The sequence below is a fragment of the Balaenoptera acutorostrata genome, chromosome 10, assembly GCF_949987535.1.
Source record: "Balaenoptera acutorostrata chromosome 10, mBalAcu1.1, whole genome shotgun sequence".
Lineage (NCBI taxonomy): Eukaryota > Metazoa > Chordata > Mammalia > Artiodactyla > Balaenopteridae > Balaenoptera > Balaenoptera acutorostrata.
Window position 1 is genome coordinate 2,762,931 of NC_080073.1, and position 20,010 is coordinate 2,782,940.

At 55.1% G+C, this 20,010-nt stretch overlaps 1 protein-coding gene across 1 annotated transcript in view; it reads right to left on the minus strand.

Moving 5' to 3' along the window:
• Window positions 1-20,010, minus strand: part of NUP210 (nucleoporin 210) — a 132,679-nt gene that overhangs the window by 66,164 nt on the left and 46,505 nt on the right. The window contains exons 4-9 of the mRNA XM_057555657.1: window positions 14,013-14,109; window positions 11,053-11,203; window positions 7,678-7,810; window positions 2,827-2,985; window positions 2,197-2,265; window positions 313-419 (exon numbers count right to left, since the gene is read on the minus strand). Of these exons, the coding sequence (XP_057411640.1) occupies window positions 313-419; window positions 2,197-2,265; window positions 2,827-2,985; window positions 7,678-7,810; window positions 11,053-11,203; window positions 14,013-14,109 (716 nt within the window). The remainder of the gene's footprint in view (window positions 1-312; window positions 420-2,196; window positions 2,266-2,826; window positions 2,986-7,677; window positions 7,811-11,052; window positions 11,204-14,012; window positions 14,110-20,010) is intronic.

Below are 20,010 nucleotides of genomic sequence, written 5' to 3' on the forward strand. Positions count from 1 at the left end.
GGGCAGGAGGGCAGCGGGCAGACGCCACCTCAGCGGCACTGCCTTCGTGACCCTGCTGCCCGCGGCCTCCTCTCCCAGCTCCAGCCCTGTAGGAAGCGGGGCCCCTGGTGCAGACTCACAGGCTTACAGGCTCTTGAGACGCCCGACGGGTCCCACGACAGTGTCTTCCATGGACCCAGCAGCACCGCTAGGAAGCACCCCAACTCAGCCTGCCTGCTCAGGGCCCCCTGTGTTTGGGGGCTGCTCGTTGGGCAGCTGCTCCAGGAGATGCACCCCACCCCCCAACTCCATCAGGCCCGAAGGGGGACTCACATCCGACAGGTAGACCTTGTTGCCGGACTTGTCAAGCACTTCGACGGTGATTTCGTACAGGCGGCCGGTCTCGAGCACCCACCTGCCACCAGGGTAGACTGTGAACCCTACGAAACAGGCAGGTGCAGAGCCTCAGCGCTGAGGCCACAGGGGCCTGTGGCTGAGGGAGAGGAAGGCACCAGGCCTGGTCAGCACCGGGGCCCCAAGGCCGCTCCTCTGCACTCCCCCGGGGAGGGACCAGCTGTGCGTGACGGTGAGATCCAATGCCCGCATCAGGCCTGAGCCCTCAGAACCTGAGCTGACCTCAGGTGCACCAGGACCAAACATTCCCCACTGGCTGCTCCAGGGCCCATTCAAACTTGACCCTGTCCACGGTGGCTCTGACCCACAGTGAGCCTACCCCCTGAACCCACAGTAGGTCTACGCTCTGAGTGCACAGTAGGTCTACACCCTGAATCCACAGTGAATCTACTCTGAATCCACAGAGAGTCTACTCCCTGAATCCATAATGAGTCTACACTCTGAATCCACCGTGAGTCTACACCCTGAATCCACCGTGAGTCTACACCCTGAATCCACCGTGAGTCTACACCCTGAATCCACAGTGAGTCTACACTCTGAATCCACCGTGAGTCTACACCCTGAATCCACAGTGAGTCTACACTCTGAATCCACCGTGAGTCTACACCCTGAATCCACCGTGAGTCTACACCCTGAATCCACAGTGAGTCTACACCCTGAATCCACAGTGAGTCTACACCCTGAATCCACCGTGAGTCTACACCCTGAATCCACAGTGAGTCTACACTCTGAATCCACAGAGAGTCTACCCCGAATCCACAGTAGGTCTACACTCTGAGCGCTCTCCCTGTGAGCCGGCCCTGCCCTCCCAGGCCTCCAGCTCTGTTCCCACACTCGATGCCGCCAGCTGCTGGCTGACCCCTGCCACGCCACGTGCCTCCCACCTCCACGCCATCGCCTGAGCTGTGCCTCTGCCAGGATAACGAACCCGCACAAGAGCAGCTTCTGAGAAAACGCCTGCCTCAGGTACCACCTCCCAGAAGCCCTTCCGCTGCACTCACGTTTACTAACTCTTTACCACTGTCCTGTCACCGTCTGTTTGCAGCGGTCTCTCCCTGCAAAACCAAGCACAAGGCCCGCACTTCCCTCCTCCGGACTCCAGTGCCCCGCACGTGCCAGACAGACAGAAGGTACCAAGGATTCTGAGCGGATGGAGCTCCCAAGACACACAGGGCCACCTGCCCGAGGTCACCACATGCCAGCGTGGGTCTCACCCAACAGCAGCCTCACTCAGCAGCCAACAAGAGGACCAGGGGCCGCTGGGCATCAGCCAACAGCTCTCTCACCCGAACCACCTCAGGGCGCCCAACAGGTGAGGCGGCTCAGGCCCAGGTAACACGTGCGTCCAGACATCTTTCCAGGGGGCGTCTCTACGGCAGCTCCTGGGCCCTGGCTGTGCCCGTGCGGGTCCTCCGTGGCTGTGGACTCCTCCCCTCCTCTCTCGGCCTCAAGCCTCCCCCTCTTTTCCGCCAAGGCATCTTCCAAACGTCCATAGCCATGGTGAGGTCTGGGCAGAGCCCTGGTATAAAACCAGAAGACAGAGCCCTCCCCCACTCTACCCTAACCTGTTTCTCTCCCTGCAGAGCCGGCCACCAGCCGACCTTGGTCTACCCTCTGCTTATTCTGTGCACAGACAGGGGAAGGGCTGGGGGGGGCAGCCCCGGGAAGGGCAGGGTGGCACTGATGTCCCGGACCTCCCCCCTGGCAGAGCTGGCCAGAGTGAAGCAGTTCCTGGGGGGCTGTGACTTTTATTTGACTTTTTAACTCCTGTAATCACAAACGACCCAGGGTGCCCACACTCACCCAGGTACCCAGGTTCCACCACGTAGATGGTGCTGTTGGGTAACCGGGAAGCACCCTGCATGCGGATACCTGGATTCTGAATTAAGGAACAAATAAACCAGCTGGCAGGTGTCGGCTTGGCTCCCGTGGCTTCGTTATCATCAACATTATGTGGGGAGAAGAGGGGATGGGAAGGTCCCCGCCTGAGGCCACGCACAGCACAGCCTTTTGCAGAATCAGCGGCCACAGGGCACTTCCTCCACTCCAAAAGGGGGCCCTCTGCAAGGACCCTGGAGACCACCCGGGGCATGCGAACAAGTTGGGGACACATGACAACCCACAGGCTGGTGTGGAAACAGCCTCGGCCAGGCCCCTCAGATGAGACCAGAGAAGGTTCTGGAGGCGGGGTTGGGGCTCCTCTCCGGCCACCGCCCCTCACCTCAAAACCTCTCCAGCAAGTCTCCCCAGAGGTGAGCGATTCCGCTCAGCTGGGGTGCGATTTTGGTCCTTTCTGATTTTCAGACCTTGAGGGAAAACAGGGCTATTTTTAGCCTCGCCAAGCTTTCAGGGAGAAAAGTGACTTGACTTCCAAACAGCACGTCTCCTGTGCAGGACACGCAGATGCGTGCGCGCTGCCCGGGAAAAGGATACTCCTGTGGCCGAGGACCAGGTTGCTCTGTCCCAGCTGCACTGCGGTGACCAACGATGTGTCCTGGGCCAAGACTGCCACGGGCCGGCCCGGGTCTCCCTCGGGGCCCCAGACGTTGTTCTGAAGCTGTAGCTCGTACTGATCAGAGGGCATTGAGAGTTCTGGCCACCCAGAAACAAAGAAGAACAAAGGGGGGGTGGAGAGAGAGCAAAGACAGGAAATGTTAAAAGTCAATGTCACCTCCCTCCCCAACCCCAATCCCTGGACCCTGCTGTCAGTACAGCTGCTTGATTTTTTTTTTTTCAGTGCTTTAAATTTTAATATTATTCTCCATGCCTGTGGACAAAGCTGACACTCTCCATGAATTTTCAGAGGCAATCACTTTTTTGTGGATGCCATGAGCAGCTTTTTTTTTTTTTAAATTAAGCACAGCCTGTGACTCAAACTGCCAGCTGCTGGCAGGATACCAACATCAGACCCTTTTCTGTTCATCACGGAAGTAAGTGAACTCTGCTTCTGCATCGAGGGGCCCAGGGTGGGGCTCACTGGACCTAGGGGTCCTCTGGGGGTTTCCAAATAACCCACTCACTGTGCCTGCGTATGTGGCCCCGTTCCAGCCCTCTTGCATGAGAGAGGGACAGGATGCAGGGACCACAGACAGCTTCCCTGCTCACCACTGGGTCCCAGGCAGGGGCTGCCATGGGAGGCGCCCAGGACAAGGTTCCTGGAGGAGTTTCAGCTAGAACATCCTTCAAAACTCCCAGGAATTCTGAAAGGTGGGGGGGTCAACTTGCCCATCTCTTGTCCTAGGGTATCTGTTGTGTGTTCCAATAAGTCCCCAAGAATTTGCCCTGGAACAGAGGGTTCTCAAAGTGTGTTCCCTGGACCATCAGCATCACCTGGGAAACTGCAAATAACCGGCCCCATCCCAGACCTGCGGAACCAAACTTGGGGGATGGGGGAGGGGGGTGCGGGGTGGGGGGCAGCCAGTGCTCTGCATTTGCACAGGCCCTGCAGGGGATTCTGACTCTTGCTGCAACTGAGAAGCCCCTCCAGTCCACACAACCCACTTCCTGGTCTCTAATGGGGAAGCCCAGCCATGCTGGGCTGAGACTCTTGTAGACGATGTACCCAGTGATCAGAACACAGCAGCAGTGCATCAAGGATACACGTCATAATAAAATAATAAGGTACCGCCACTGCTCAGAGAGCGGCATTGCTCGGTGCTGCTTCAGGAGGCACTAGCTTCCTCCCTTGTTTAACATTCTGCAAATGAAAAAGGCCCTTTTAGGAAATAAATAGACCGACTCTGGACGGATCTTGCACCACATGATGTAACCCTATTTACAAAGCCCGAAGGCGATGAAGAGGAGGGCTTGTCTGGTGGACCCCTTCAACACCTCTTGTATTGCAGGACCTCACTAGTTCTCAGAGGCACTGAACAAGGAAGTCTTTGCGGATGTGAAAGGTCCCCGTCTGCCCACAGGCAGAGGAAGGCTGCTCCTGGGGCCCCAATCCAGCCCTGCTATCAGCCGCTGAGGGTAACGGGTCATCCTGTAAGCTGCCCTTCCACGGCCAGGAGGCCCACGTTCTCCTAGGAGACCCGGTCTCTGACCCCTCCCGACCCTGGCTGACCCCCGAGATGTGCTTCTGATTGTCAGAACCCCCCACTCCCACCCCATGCAGGGTCCGGGGAGGACCATGGAGCTCCGGGGGCGGTGGGTCCGAGCCCAAGATGACAAGGAGCCCACTGCCCTGCCTCCGAGCCCAGCCCATCAGGCAGCCCAGCATGCACTCGCTCTGGGAGGCCACGGCTCAGGGTGCGATGGGTCCTTTACCAGCTGAGTCTTGGATGCAGGAACCCCTGTCCCACACCCGTCCTTTTTCCAACCTCAGCACAATTTATCCTAGTTATTTCCAGTATTCCCGTCACCCGGGTTCTTTTCAGACATCGACACCCTCAGCCAGCTCGTCCTCCCCACATCTTGTTCTGTCTAATAGGTTGGTTACTGGGCTGGGCACATATGCAACGCCAGCTCCAGGCACCGAGGAGCGAGGGGAGAAGGTTGTGCCCCCTCTCCGTGCTGGGAACGCTGCCCATGGCCTCACAGACACCCCTCCTCCAGGCCCCTCTCTTCCCTCGCCTGCCCCACTGGGGGGGGGGGGTGTCTGCAGGTCATCACTGGAGCTCCAGGCGGGAGGAACCCGGGCAGCCCCCTGACCACTGCAGCCCCCCAGCAGTGCCCGCAGTACAGAGTAGGGACTCCGTAAACGGGCCTGAGAGAAAGGAAGCCACTACTTAACGGAAGGCAGGCAGACGTCGGGAAATAAAAATATGGAAGGCAAGAGGGAACATTACATTTTTAAGGAAGAAAGACTGAAAGAAAATATGAAGAACTAATTTGGGGTAACTGCCCTCTCACCTGTAATTCTCTGAACCTTCTGCGGGATGCCGTGCAAGACAAGGGTTTGCCAAAATTCATGTTCCCTGCAATGATGTCATCCCCTGACTTTCCTGTCTAGCAGCCAGTTAAAAATGACAGTGATGTGAATTGTATCTCAATTTTAAAAAAAAACCAAAAAAAACAACACAACCCATCAAAACAAATGGACAGTGAACTTCCACCCGGACGTCTTGTTCTCGGTGGACCTTTGCTGGCTCCTCCCCCATCTGTGCCCCCAGAGCATCTGTCTGGAATCCACTCCAGCCCTGTGGCACCCGATACCATCAGTCACGTAGGTGTGTTTATTTTTGGAGGCGCTTTCCATCTCATTATCACACAGATGCAAGAGAGGCAGCTTAACTACTTCCTGTCCGGGGGTATCTTTCATGTGCCCCATTCTTTGACTTCTACCGTAGGTCAGTGAGCAAACCCCAAAGTTCTCTGGGTGTCTTGGGATGTGCTGTCCATCTGGGCCATGCACCAAAGGGTGAGCTCTGAATCCCTCTTTATTAAATCCCCTCTAACCTCCCTGGTGGGGGCACAGCTCCCCGCCCTCATCTGCCCTCACAAAGGGGCCACCCGCCCCGCCCTGGGAGAACAGAAAGCCCTTCTTGTGCTCCTCTGGGGCCCAGGACCACTCGACCCTGCAGGAGTGATTAAGGCCAAGGACCCGACAGCTTTGTGACTATCAGGCATTCTGTGCCTCAGTTTCTTCGTCCGTAAAACAGGGTATTAATAAAACCCACCTCACAGAGTTGTTGGGTCATAATGTGAAAAGCACAACACCTAGGAAACTCTCACGACGGTCAGATGTTCCAGACTGTCTCCATCAGGCCACAATGTGTTCGAGACAGTGCTCCGGTGGAGAGGGTATTTCTGAGAGGCCCCTGTGGGTGCCCTCTGGCCTTTCAACTTGTCTCCACTGCGTTCCGCCTGAGGACGCAGGGACAGGGTCCTGAGAACTCCACCGCTGAGCCATCTCCCCTTTAAAAGTCTCAGAAAGCCACACCCAGGTCCGTCCCTTTGCTTTTAGACTCTGCTTCCCTAAAGTCTGCGGTGCACGCCAGGCTCTGGCCAGGACCCCCAGCCCAGCTTCGTACACAACCCGCCTGCATGTTGGCAGGTGCAAAAGAGCCAGACACTGCACGCCCAGCACACGGGGACGCTTGGGACTCCCAGTCTACTGCCCTTCAGCAGGGCACCCCGTGTGGGAGAGAACCGGGCCTCGGGGCAGGAGGGGCCTGTCCTCGGCTCTGAGGCCTCCCCCGGGGTGCAGCGCCCTGCCACACAGTAATGACTGACCAGACCCACTGCCCTCAGACTTTCAGACCCAACTATGGACCAAGCCCAGGCTGCTCGGATGCTGAAGCACCTACACACTTCTTAACTGATGCCCTGTATTACAGACAGAGCAGCCAGCAACCTGGGGGAAGCACCTGCCCAGACACGCGTCCAAGCGCGCGGGCCTAGAATGGGACACTCTTGTACCCGAGATACTAGATGACCTGTGCTCTGACCAAGAAATGTGTGCAAACTAAACAAAAAGATGATAACGATAATAATTCTTAGGAGGCTTGGTGCTGCATTAAGAACACTCACCACTGAAAATGCATCACATGTACGCGGCACTTTAGAATTTCCAGAAAAAATCAACGTCCATTAATTCATTCTGCCCTCAGCACAGGCAGAAAGGCCTCAAGGGCTGCAATAGAGAAACTGAGACCCAAAAGGGAGCGGCGTCTTGCCAAGGCTGCCCGCAGTCAGTGGCAGACCCACTGGCAAAACCCAGTCCAAAGTGAAGCTCATGGCTTTGGACGTTCGTAAAACAAAGGGATTATAAACCCAAAAAGATGGAAAGCAGGGTCTCAAAGAGATATTTATACACCTATGTTCATAGTAGCACTATTTACAACAGCCAAGAGGTGGAAGCAAACCAAGTGTCCATCAATGGCTGAGGGTCTAAAACGTGGTCTACACAGACGATGGAATGTTATTTGGCCATGAAAAGGAAGGACATTCTGACACCTGCTGCAACATGGATGAACCTTGAGGACATTCTGCTCAGTGACATAAGCCAGACACAAAAGGACAAATACTACATGATTCCACTTATACGAGGTCCCGAGGACAGTCAGATTCATAGGAACAGAAAGTACAAGGGTGGTTGTCAGGGGCTGGGGAAGGGGGATGGGGAGTCAGTGTTTTATGGGCACAGGGTTTCAGTTTGGGAACATGAGAAAATTCTGGCGATGGATGGTGGTGATGGTTGCACGAAATGTGAATGTAATCAACGTCACTAAAATTAACACTTAAAAATAGTTAAAATGGTAAATTTTATGTTATGCCTATTTCACCATGATAAAAAAGGGGAGCCGTTGCCATGAGTACCAAGCTGAGCTGGTGACCCACCTGTAATCTTTCCTTGCCTGATCTTCTGCACCTTGTAGCGGATGGATGTCCCCACCATGAGGTAGACGTCATAAGCTGGGTTCAGAAGGATGTTCTCCAAAATCAGCAGCCTGACCTCTGCGGGGCGGACGTTCTTAGCATGAGGAAGAGAGAAAAGGTGAGGTGAGCCCGGAGTGTGGGTCAGTGTGAGCAAGAGAAAAGGTCTTTGGAACTTTTCAGTCTGTTCATGTGGGCACGGGGAGGTTAGAGTGAGAACACAAGACAGCACCTTTGGACACCCCAGAACCCCAGGGGAGCCCTGTGGTACAGCAGGCAGCCATTTAGAGGTCATTGCCAAAGTATACTGAGCACATCACTTTACAGTATGTAGGTTGTAGCTCAATTTTAAATACTAAGAAGTAAACAGAAAGAAAAGCGAGGAGCCAGGAGTGATGGCTACGGATACAGAGGCCACTAGGGGCCCAGGGGCTCCACCCACAAAAGCCCCAAAGGCCCGTGCTGGGGGCCGTACTCCTGTGTCCCACAGGACTGTGACGATTGGAGAGACTATTCTTGGCGGGACACCACCCCTAGGGCACTGCACAGATAGCAGACCGACACACGCCGGGCTTTCTGAGAAAGAGGCTTATCTGCCGGGCTTTCTGAGAAAGAGGCTTATCTGCCTGCGCAGAGGGGCCCACAGAGGGCTCTCAGGAATGGGGGTGGCGAGGGCACCGTCACAGCCCCTCTCCTCACTTGGGCGCGCCTGTTTCTTACAGAAAGGAGTATATACCCACCTCTGGTGCCCTGACTCTGGCAGCTGCTGCCAGAGAACGTGTCTCCACGCCCGTCTCTGGTGCCCAGCCGTGGGCTCTTGGGTCCCGCAGGACCGGAACCAACGGAGAAAGAGTTCTTAATCAGCTACCAGCCCCAGGGCACAGCAGAGAAACCCGATCTTTCTGGAAAGAGGCCCATTAGCTAATCATCATGGCTGCACCTGAGGGGCGGCTTCTAATTAAACACACATCTAAGGGTTGACAGTAAACCCTTCCTGAGGCCTTGGGGGTTGGGGGGACATACCTTCATGCCCTCCCTCTGCCCCACTCCAGAGCACCGGCATCTCTAGGAGGGGGGCTCTTATACGTCTCTAGGACCCCAGCTCTTACACCTGGTACCCTGGGTTTCGCGGCTGCCGCCCAGGGGATGCCCCTGGATCACCTGGCCCTGGGGGCCCTTGGGCCCCACAGGACCGTCAATCAGAGACAGTGCTTGGGCTACGACCCCCGACACTGCACACACAGCTGACTGACACCCCCCCCCAGCCATCAGGTGGAAGAGGCCTACCTGCAGGAAAGAGGCTTTGGCCTGGAGGGCAGGCTTCAGGGTTGTCACGTGTAGGGTCTACAGAGGGGCTCTCGGGGAACGTAGGCTGGGGACATTATCTTTGTACCCCCCCATTGCCTCACTACAGCTCATGGCGTCTCCCAGAAAGGAGCCTGCACCCTTGTCTGGAGCCCCTATTCTTGTGACTGCCGCCCAGGAGACACCGCCAGATCCCCTGGCTCTGGGGGCCAGGGAGGCTCTGCTTGCAACCCCAGAGGACTGTACATATGCGTGTCCTTTAAAAGCTGCCGTCTGGGGACTTCCCTGGTGGTCCAGTGCTAAAGAATCCGCCTTCCAATGCAGGGGACGCGGGTTCGATCCCTGGTCAGGGAACTAAGATCCCACATGCCGCGGGGCAACTAAGCCCGCGGGCCACAACTAGAGAGCCTGTGTGCCCAAAGTACAGAGCCCACGTGCTCTGGAACCCGCGCGCCACAACTAGAGAAGAGAAAACCCGCACGCCACAACGAGAGAGAAGCCTGTGCGCCGCAACGAAGACCCGACGTGGCCCAAAAATAAATAAATAAATAAATAAGAAGTTAAAATCGGGAAAAAAAATTAATTAGAAAAAAAAAAAAAGCTGTTGTCTGAGAGTCTGGCTTCTAACCAGTCTGGATCTGGATCTAGGTGCTGACTGAGATCCTCCCCTTCGGGACAGAGAAAGACAAATAACATATGGTCTCACTTACATGTGGAATCTAAAAAACACAACAAAACACCCAAACTCACAGACACAGAGAACAGATTAGTGGTTGGCAAAAAGGGGGTGGGCAAAATGGGTGAAGAGGGTCAAAAAGTACCAACTTCCAGTTATAAAATAAATAAGCCCTGGGATGTCCTGTATAGCATGGGGACTATAATTAACAATACCGTATTGCATATTTGAAAGTTGCTCACAGCATAGATCTTAAAAGTTGCTATCACAAGAAAAATATACTCTGTAACTACTTATAGTGACAAATGTTAACTAAACTTATTATGATCATTTTGCAATATATACAAATATCAAATCATTATGTTGTACACCTGAAACTACTATAATGTTGTATGTCGACTATACCTCAATAGAAAAAAACCAATAAGTTAAATAATATCTTTGATACATTGAAAAGAAAAAACAACCACACAGAGCGCCCACCTTGGGCCGGGCTCTGAGGTGGGTGCTTTCCACAGGCAGGACAAGGCCGCCTTTGCAGCTCAGCGGGGGCCCGGTCCCGGCCCAGGACACAAGGAGACAAACTCCCCAAATACTAACTGCAATCCCAGGCACGTTGCAGGACTGCCCCGGACGTGGCTGCCTCACGTTTCCAAAACCCTCCAGGATTCCCAAACTACGGCTAAACCGCTGAAGAGAGTGAATTCTCATCTGTCACTTTAGAAATTAATCAGCAGATGTACCGCAAACTTCCTGCGTGGGCTCCAGGAACCAGGCAAACAAGAGGAAGACCCCAGGTCTGCAGCTCCAAAGGAGGCCCAGGCAGGGCAGACCTGAGCCCACAAGAACCAGGAAGGAACCAGGCCTTGGCTAAACCCACTTCTCGCTGTCCTTTCTGCCCCTGCCCCACCTCCACTCCCAAAATGGGGCTTTGATGGAGAAGCAGGCGCTGGTGAGGCCAGACGACAGGGGGAGGGGGGGGGTCCGGAGTCCGAGCCCTCCACACGTGGGACCAGGCAACCAGTGTCAGGGCTCAAGGTGGGGCACAGGGTGAAATGGCTGGCGGACCCTGGGACTTCCAAAGGCTCGGATGTGTCTCTACAGCAGGACAGGGGAGCTCACTGAAGATAAGCTAGTTGATGCCAACCCCACTGCTTCCGGACCTCCCTGGAAATTGAGGCGAGAAGATGCCTCGTGACTGTAGAGGTGGCGGCTCTGGTGCCCCGGCCACCTGTTTCTAAGCCGTGGCTCACACCAGACACCGTTCCCGGTAGGGCATCTCCTCTCTGCTACTAAATACGTGAGGGAACCAGTCGTCCAGATCCCGCCCCGGAGCGCAGGTGCCCACGTGCGCCCACCTTGTACACGGCCTCCTGGATGCGTGCCTTCAGCTTGGAACTCCCCGTCTTCATCCCGGACACCAAGATGGTGTCCCCCTGCTTGGCCGCCTTCTCCATCTCTGAGATGTAGGAGGGAGGGATGTACGTGGACTCCAAAAAAGTCAGGATGCTGGAAAAGGAACGTGCGGTCAGACCTGATGCGTGGAACCCAGGAACCTCACACACTCACTCTCCGAAGCTCCTCTGCGTAGTGCCAGACCCCATGTAAGTGGTGCTGACCTAGTCGGTGCTGCCTAGAAACCTGTCCCTGAAATGTCCTACATCAGAATTGCCAACGTCCCTGTGAAACAGGCAGATTCCCGGCCCCGGCCCGGCCCTTGGTCTGCACGAAGCCTGGGGATCTTCATTTTATAAAAATCCCAATGTGATTATGATAAAAGGCAGGCACTGAAATTTGAAGACCGCCCGCTTAGTCGAAACGTTTTGGTCTCACAGACGTGAAAGGTGAGGCTCACGGAAGCTGAGAGCAGGCCCAGGACCACAGGACCAGCCAGGGCTCTTCAGGGCTCCCCACGCGTCCCAGCCCCCTTCCTTGGCCAGCTCCTGCATCTGGGAAATGGTTCAATGACCACGCCCCCAAGTGTTAGGAATAGGGAATCACATCGAATCCTACCTTCCCTGGGGTTAGGCTGTGGGGAGAAGGGAGGGAGAATTCGGGATAGGGTGCGACTCCCAGAGCACAGGCTGGTAAGCGGGGCCAGCCTGAGTCTCTCCCTGGCAGCCTGCGATGTACAGATAAGCCCCCCGTTCCACCCGAATGAGAGCAGTCAGTTGGACACGCTTTCATTCTCCCCAAGATCTGCCGGGCGCTATACTACGCAGTAATTTGTTTCCTTGCCCAGTTTTACAAGGTGTCACACGCTGTATTTTATGAAAATCCAGGACACTCTGGTTCCAGCACCCCTTAGCACCTTGGACTTCGGTCAGCATTCGGCTTACGTACTGGGTGCTTGGAAGCTCTGGGGGCCGTCAGGGCAGGAAACAAGCCTGGTGGCGTGAAGCGGGGCAGGCAACCAGCATCCCCTGAACATCTAGTATGTGCCGGGCGCAGAGAGGGGCCCTCACCCCCGTCAGCGTGCTCGCCCACCCTGCCACCCTCAGAGGTGGGCACAGTGACACCTCCAGCTGCTGCAGGAGGAAGCTGGTGCTCAGGTGGTCACAGTCTTTGATGACGGCCACAGGCAGGACATCACAAGGCCAGGACCGGAATGCAGGTCTCTTGAACCTAAAGCCGACATTCCCAGCTTACTGAGACCCCAGAAATTCCACAGCTCAACCAGAGACAGGGGCTGCCAGCCCAGCCCCCAAAGAGCTCTGACCCAAGAGGGCAACCTGGCTTGCACAGCGTCAGGGCATGAGGGTGCCCGCCCTGGAAATGGCCGTGAGCTGAGCCTGGATGTGTCTTGGAACCCTCAGCTGCACTTCTGAAGGTGTAAACAAAAGGCCAGACTTGTAACTCCCCACAAAATACTTATCAGTTGCAAGGGAGTAAGAAAGTGACTTCAGAGCAGGGCACCTGGCAGACCCCACCCTACCCAAGTGATGACAGCGAACAAAATCATTGATGGACCAACAAAATCACGATACGACGCAACGAGAATACGGAATCTCGCCTCTGTGATGTTCCTGCAAAGATGCAGAACTCTGGGTCTAATCAGGAGGAAAGTCAGGTAAACCCGAAATGGGGGAAGGTCTGTAAAATAACTGGACTACAGTCTTCATGAGTGCAACGTCCCAAAAGTCAGAGAAGGACCGAGAAACTCTCCCACGCTGACGGAGACTAGGAGAGACAGGACAACATGCGGCAGGTGACCCTGGGGGGCATGTTCTGCTACAAAGGATACAGTTGGGATAAACTGGCAAAACTGGAACGAGGTCTGGTGCCTGCGGGCATCAGTGTTAATTCCCTAACCGTGATGACCGTCTTGTCGATGTGCAGGAAAACGTCCTCAGAGGTAGTAAATGCACATTAAAATAACTGGGGGTTACGGGCACCAGGGTGGCACTTGCTCTCAGATTGTTCGGGGAATCCACTTTCTGTACTACGCTTGCAACTTTTCTGTAGGCTAAAAATTGCTGCAAAGTTTTTAGAAAAATAAGTCTTCCTCCCCCAAAAGGGACTATACTCTTTAACATTTTTATAATACAGCATGAGGCAATGCAGCATAGCAGGGGATATTAGCCCAGACCTTGGGTCTGCACCAGCACTGGCCAGCAGAACCTTCTGTGATGGAAATGCTCCACGTCTGCCCTGTCCAGTGTGTGGTAACACCAGCCACACAGCTAACGAGCCCTTGACACGTGGCCAGTGCATCAAGGATCTGAATTTTCCACTGTATCTAGTCTAAATTTAAACAGCCAGGATAGGGCTCATGGCTACCACATTGCACTGTGAGAATCTATACAGATCTGAGTTCAAGTTCCAGCTCTGCCCCTTACCAACCTAAGGCACGTGGACAGTGTTACAGAAGCCACACGGCTGTTGGGGGGACCGGCTGAGTCAAGATGGGTAATGAGTCCGTCTCACAAGGAGTCCGCCTGCAGGCCCACCTCCACCCCCGTGCTGGGGAAGGCAGCCTCCTGCGCCTGGAAGAGGTCACTGCAGGAAGGTCACCCCAGCCGGAACTGTCTCCCCGTTAGCTCACCCCCAGTGGGGCCGCACCCCACCCCTCGCCTGCACCCCGGGACAGCTCCCATCGTCTGGGACAAGCTTTCTCTTCTGCAGCTGGACAACCCAGCCTCCTCGACGATGTCCCACAGAACACACCCCCGTGGGCTGCACAAGCAGCAAGGTTCCTGCACAACCGTGTGAGCCGAGGGGGATGAGGACGGGGATGATGATGATGGAAGCCCCCAGCCCACATGGAGCCGAGCGACAACCCCCTTCCCGCCTCCCTTCCAAGGCAGGCGCCTCTTACCGGAGCGCGTTGTGGGTGTCTGAGTACCCGTCGGCCTCTGTGTCCTTCACGATCATCCAGTCAAAGACCAGCCCGGCCAGGGTGCTGAACGTGTTTCCTGTAGGAGCAGGAGGAGAGGGGTGCACCCGAGTTAACCCCCCGGGGCCAGGCGGAGGGGAGATGCACCAGCCCCTGCAGAGCAGGTGGCACTGCCTGCAGCCTCCAGCCTCCATTCAGCAGGGAGGGAGGGAGGGGAAACGAGGCTTAAAGGATCAGGGTCACGTGACCGTGAGGGCTGAGCCGGCGTGAGCCCCGGCCTCTCGGCGGGAACCGTGTCCTTCCTGCTGTACCTCCTGCCTATGCCCACCCATCACCCCTCACGTGGGTAAGTGCTTTATAGTTTAGATGGTGGTTCCTGAGACTGTCACTCACTCCCCCTCACCACCTCCCTGTGCTGGGAAAGGAACCCAGGCCGTCTGGTTTCATGTGCCCATCCTTGTCCCTCGGCCGAGATGCTGGGACCCCAAGTCCCGGGTGGAGGAGGTGGACGCTCGCACAGCCGGCCTCAGCTCTGAAGCCCTGGCTGCCGTCCGCGTGCCTTGGACCAGACGCCAGAACACGTGGAGCCTGGCACGTGACTGGCCGACCGTTCCGGAGGAGCAGGACTCAGGGTGGGTCTGAAACCCTCCGTAAACACCTTCTCAGGGTAAGTGCAACACCTGGTGCTACGCAGACACCCGGGAACAGGGCGGGAGATGAAAACTGGGGGCTCAAAGGCCTGATCTGCTGGGAACTATGGTTTGTTTTTTCCCCAGGTGATGCTGATTTTACGTTTTTTAACTGCCTCCCATCATTTCAAATTAAGAAATGCAGTATACTACATGTCCAACTTCCAAGTTCAAAAGTCTGAAGACCCAGCTGCCTGGGCCCTGCTCCCTCTGGTGACGAGAGGCTGGGTCAGCCTCTCCAGCTGGTTTGCCCCACTCCCCACCACACCCTATCGCCCACACCCACTCCACCTCCATCATCTACATTCCTGCCTGGCCAGCCCCCAAAACAGAGCATCTGGGGCCTAGGAAAGCTCTTTCTTCAGTGCAAAGGGCAGAGCATTTAGAGTCAGGCCGCACCCCACCTCTGAGGTCTCAGGGCTGTTGAGAAGATCGAAAGGAGGAAGTGCCCCCAGCGAGGTGCCTGGGGGGTGCCAGCCAGCTCAGGGGCAAGTACGGTTCACCACGGCCTTCTGAGGACGAGGAGACCGAGGCTGGGGGAGGCCTCCTTGGGTCTCTTAACCTGGAAAATGGCGACAGGAAACCCTGTGTTCATCCATTTCAGTGGTTACGCTTGGAGCTCTGTTTTTCAGAGTCAGAATCCCTGCATCTCTGTCATGTTCGGATGTGAGGGGAGGGATGAATGCGGGATCATTCCTGGAGCAGAAAGCATCCTTGGGCTTCCAGAAGTTTCACCCACATGGGCAGGCGCGCCTGCAGGACCAGCTGCCTAATTTGCAGGGCTCTAGGCAAAGGAAAACTTGGGGCTCCTCATTCCAAAGGCAGGGAAAGCACCAGAAGGAGGCCAGTCAGACTTGGGAGAGTTGGAAGGAGACAGAGAAAGCCCCAGGCATGGGGCTGGCTGAGGGGGTGCTCCCTTGGGCGGGTAGGGATACTCTAGGGTGGGTGCAGACCCTTAGAGGCACCCAGAGGCCCTGCCCTGCGATTTGGGGTACACACGGATGTGCCGGTTACGGGGGCCCCCCCGCCAGCCACGGGACCAACACACTGTCCTAGCTGAGCAGGCTCTGCGGAAACTGAGTCAGCCATCTCTCCTTCCCGCCCTGCTGATGCCCACGCTCAGCCCCTGTAGCCTGTGCACGGATATGCTAGGAAACCAGATGAGGGTGGGTGACAGGCTCACTCGGGCCAAAATGCAGCCTCTAGAACGGACGTGCCCTGGGACAGGGATGGCCTCTGCCAGGCTCCACCCCGACATACCCTGGGGACACGGGCCCATCCCAGGCCCCCGCTGGGGATGGAAGGTGGCCGTAGTCACAGGACAAGGATGGGGAGGGAGAGGACAGGCAGGACCCAGGACACCAGGGGACAGGGCACCGGCGGCCAGGAACCCAGGCCAGGAGGCAGGGAGGTGGCAGGGAAGCAGGATCTCAAATCACTGAGGCTCCAAGTCCCATCAGACCCCACTCACAAAACACGAGTACAAAAATAAATTTATTAAAATTTCAAGACGGCAACACTGGAGCATGAAACCAAGCCGGGGGACCTTCGGAGCATGAGGCCCTGTGTGAAGCTGGCCCTGACGTCTGGGGGACAAAATAAAACCACAGGAGATGGCATGTGACCTGACTACAACTCCCAGAGCAGACAGTGAGCAAGGGCACCTTCCAGCGAAACAGGCTCCAAGACCCACACATTCAGCAGGAATTTGCAGGCTTGGAGGTAGGGGCGGTTCAAGAAGCTTCTGCCTAGAGTTTTGCCTTGTCTGTTTGAAAAGCAGCTATTATGTACCCCTGAAACTAACACAACATTGCTAATCAACTATACTCCAATATAAAGTAAAAATTTTTTTAAAAGCAGCTATTAGACCTACTGTGTGCCAAGTGCTCATATTAACAAGGAAATCCCAGGGCCCAGTCTCCAGAGGCTGCACCCCCTGTCCTGGTCCCAGGAGGGAAGCCGGAAAACATTAAGCAATTCAACTTAACAGACATTTGCTGGATGCCCGCTGGGCCCAAAGTCCAGTGTCAAACAAAGAATGAAGTGATCCCAATTTTGCCCAAGTGTAGAGCCTGACAAAGAGTAAAAAGTGGGGGCTTCCCTGGTGGCGCAGTGGTTGAGAATCCGCCTGCCAATGCAGGGGACACGGGTTCGAGTCCTGATCTGGGAAGATCCCACATGCCGCGGAGCAACTGGGACCGTGAGCCACAACTACTGAGCCTGCGCGTCTGGAGCCTGTGCTCCGCAACAAGAGAGGCCGCGATAGTGAGAGGCCCGCGCACCGCGATGAAGAGTGGCGCATGCTTGCCACAACTAGAGAAAGCCCTCGCACAGAAACGAAGACCCAACACAGCCATAAATAAATAAATAAATTTAAAAAAAAAAGAGTAAAAAGTGCCCCGTGCCCCAAGGCTGGGCCTGCGAATCACTGACAGATTTCAAGGAGGGACACACTCCACCTTGGGAGAGCCCTGGAGGAGAAAATATCAGAGGGGATGCCCAGAGGGGCTGCGCTTCGGAAAGCAGGGATCCGGAAGTGGGAGTGGAAGGTGCTCTGAGTGGGAGGTGAGGCGGGGCATTAGGGGGACCGGAGCCGCCCGGCACTACCCGGGCACCAGGTACATGCGGGCTGGGAGAGAACTCTTAAAACATTAACTTGAGGCAGGAACCCTGCAGATGGCCTCAGGCCAATAAAGTAGACTCCAGCCCCCGGTGCAGACCATGGTGCCCAGGAAAAATGCAGCAGTTGGAGACAGGCAGCGTGGCCTAGTGGACAAGAGTCCCAGCCCCTGCTCTGCCGCCCACGGGCTACATGACCCTGGGTGAGTCACTGAAGCTCTCTAGGCCTCAGCTTCCTTGTCTGTACAATGGGCTAATATATAATTACCATCCACCCTCGTGGGATGAAAGACTGCACTTAGGGCTGGGCACCTAATAATGTTTGCTGAGCCACAAGCAGGGTAAAAACCAAACAGGCACCAATCTGAGACTGTGGGGCCCTCCAAGGTTATGAAGGTCAAGTTCATCTTTACAAAGAAGACTGACCAGTAGGGAGGATACAGGCTCAGGACAAAGGAAGAGGGAATTTCTAAGGAACTAGTCCAAGTGCTTCTGGGTGGGGACACCCTCATAGTGAACAAGGAGGCAGGGAGTGAACCACCTGGTACCACAAAGGTGGGCCTTGATCTGGGCTCTTCCTGAAAGTGTATGCAGGCCTGGGTGAGCCGGGGTTCCCCCCGGAAGTGGCCACATGCACCACCAAAACCTTAGGAGTGGGAGGAGTGTGAAACGTGATCCCCTAGGGCCACGGGGCACCTGTCCCACACAGGAAGGCCGGGCAGCCACCTTCCATGCCTGACACGTCCACCAGCAGCCCAAGGGGAAAAACCAAAGTGACTTAAAAACGAATAAACTATAAAAAAAAAAAAAAAGATGGAGAATAACAAGTGTTGGTGAGGATTTGGAGAAACCGGAACACTCATGCATCGCATCGCTGGTGAGGATGTGAAACGGCACAGCCACTGTGGAAACACTCTCCGGCTGTTCCTCAGAAAGGTACATATAGAGTTGCCCTTTGACTCAGCAATTCCACTCCTGGGTGTAGACCCAGGGGAAATGAAAGCCTATGTCCACACAAAGACTCGAACCCATGTTCACAGCAGCACTACTCACAACAGCCCGAAGGCGGCAGCAACCCAACTGTCCATCAACTGATGGATGGATAAACAAATGTGGTCCATCCATACACTGGAACATCACTCAGCCACGAAAAGGAACGAAGCACCGCCACAGGTTACAACATGGGTGAACCTTGACAACATGCTCAGTGAAAGATGGCAGACACCAAAGACCACACACTGTATGACTCATTCATATGAAATGTCCAGAATAGGCAAATCTATATGCACAGAGAGTAGATGAGTGGCTGCCAGGGGCCGGAAAGAGGAAAGCGCAAGAACTGACTGCTAATGGGTGTGGGGTTTCATTTTGTAGTGATGAAAATGTTCTAAAATTAGACAGTGGTGACGGTTGCACAACTTTGTGAATATACTTTTAAAATAAACCACTGAACTGTACACTTTAGATGGGTAAATTTCATGGTATATAAATCTCGATAAAAATAAACAAAACTTGGGTCATGGGGAGGGGATAGATTGGGAGTTTGGGATTGACATGTACACACTACTATATATAAAGTAGATAATCAACAAGGACCTACTGTACAGCACAGAGAATTCTGCTCAGTACTGTCTAATAACCTATATGGGGCAAGAATTTGAAGAAGAATAGATATATGTATAACTGAACCACTTTGCTGTACACCTGAAACTAACACAGCATTGTAAATCAACTATACTCCAATATAAAATAAAAATTTTTTTAAATAAACAAAACTTTCTTTTTTAAGTGACAAGACAGGAAATAGACCAGAGAGGTTAAGAGCAGGGCTTGGCACACTACGGCCCTTGGGCCAGATCTAGCGCCCACCAGTTTTTGTGAATAAAGTTTTATTAGAACAGCTACACTCATTCATTCCACACTGTCTGTGACTGTTTTAGAGCCACGCTGACACAACTGAGTAGTTGCTGCAGAGACCGTCTGGCCGGCAAAGCCTAAAACAATTCCTAGCCAGCCCATCACAGAAAACACGTGCTGACTCCTGGCTGAGAGTGGACTCGGGACCCAGCCAGGCCGGAGCTCAGATTCTGGCTCTGCTGCGTACGAAGGACTAGCATGTGTGTGTGCCTGGTCTGTGTGTGTCTGTGTGTGCACGTGTGTTCTCTCTCAGTCTCCGCTCCTGGAAGTGAAACGAGTCAGGACAGGTGAGGCGCCCAGAGACGCCTGGCTCCAGGAAGCAGCATATGACCCCCGCCACCGCGGCGGGCAGGTGAGCTCCCATCAGCCCGCTGCACAAACCCCTCCTCGGTGCCCTCTGCCTCAAGACCACACCTGACACAAGGCCCCTTTACATCCTGCATCCCTTGGCCTCTCCAATTTCAGTCTCAAGGATGAAACAGGGTCCCCGCCTGGCAGACCCCACATCCCTCAAGGCTCAGTCAAACATCCCGCCTTCTAAGAAACTGTTCTGACCCCTGACCTCCATGCCCCCTGGAGTTGCTCCCCCACCCAGTGGTCCCTTCACACTTTGCACCCAACGTGATTACAAACCGCACCTGCCGGGATGCATGTGGGGCCTGATCTACACATGGACCCCCCGGCCTGAGATGCTAGGGGCAGAGGCCCAGTGTGCCCGCCCCACCACAGCAGTACCCCAGGACCTGGCAGACCCA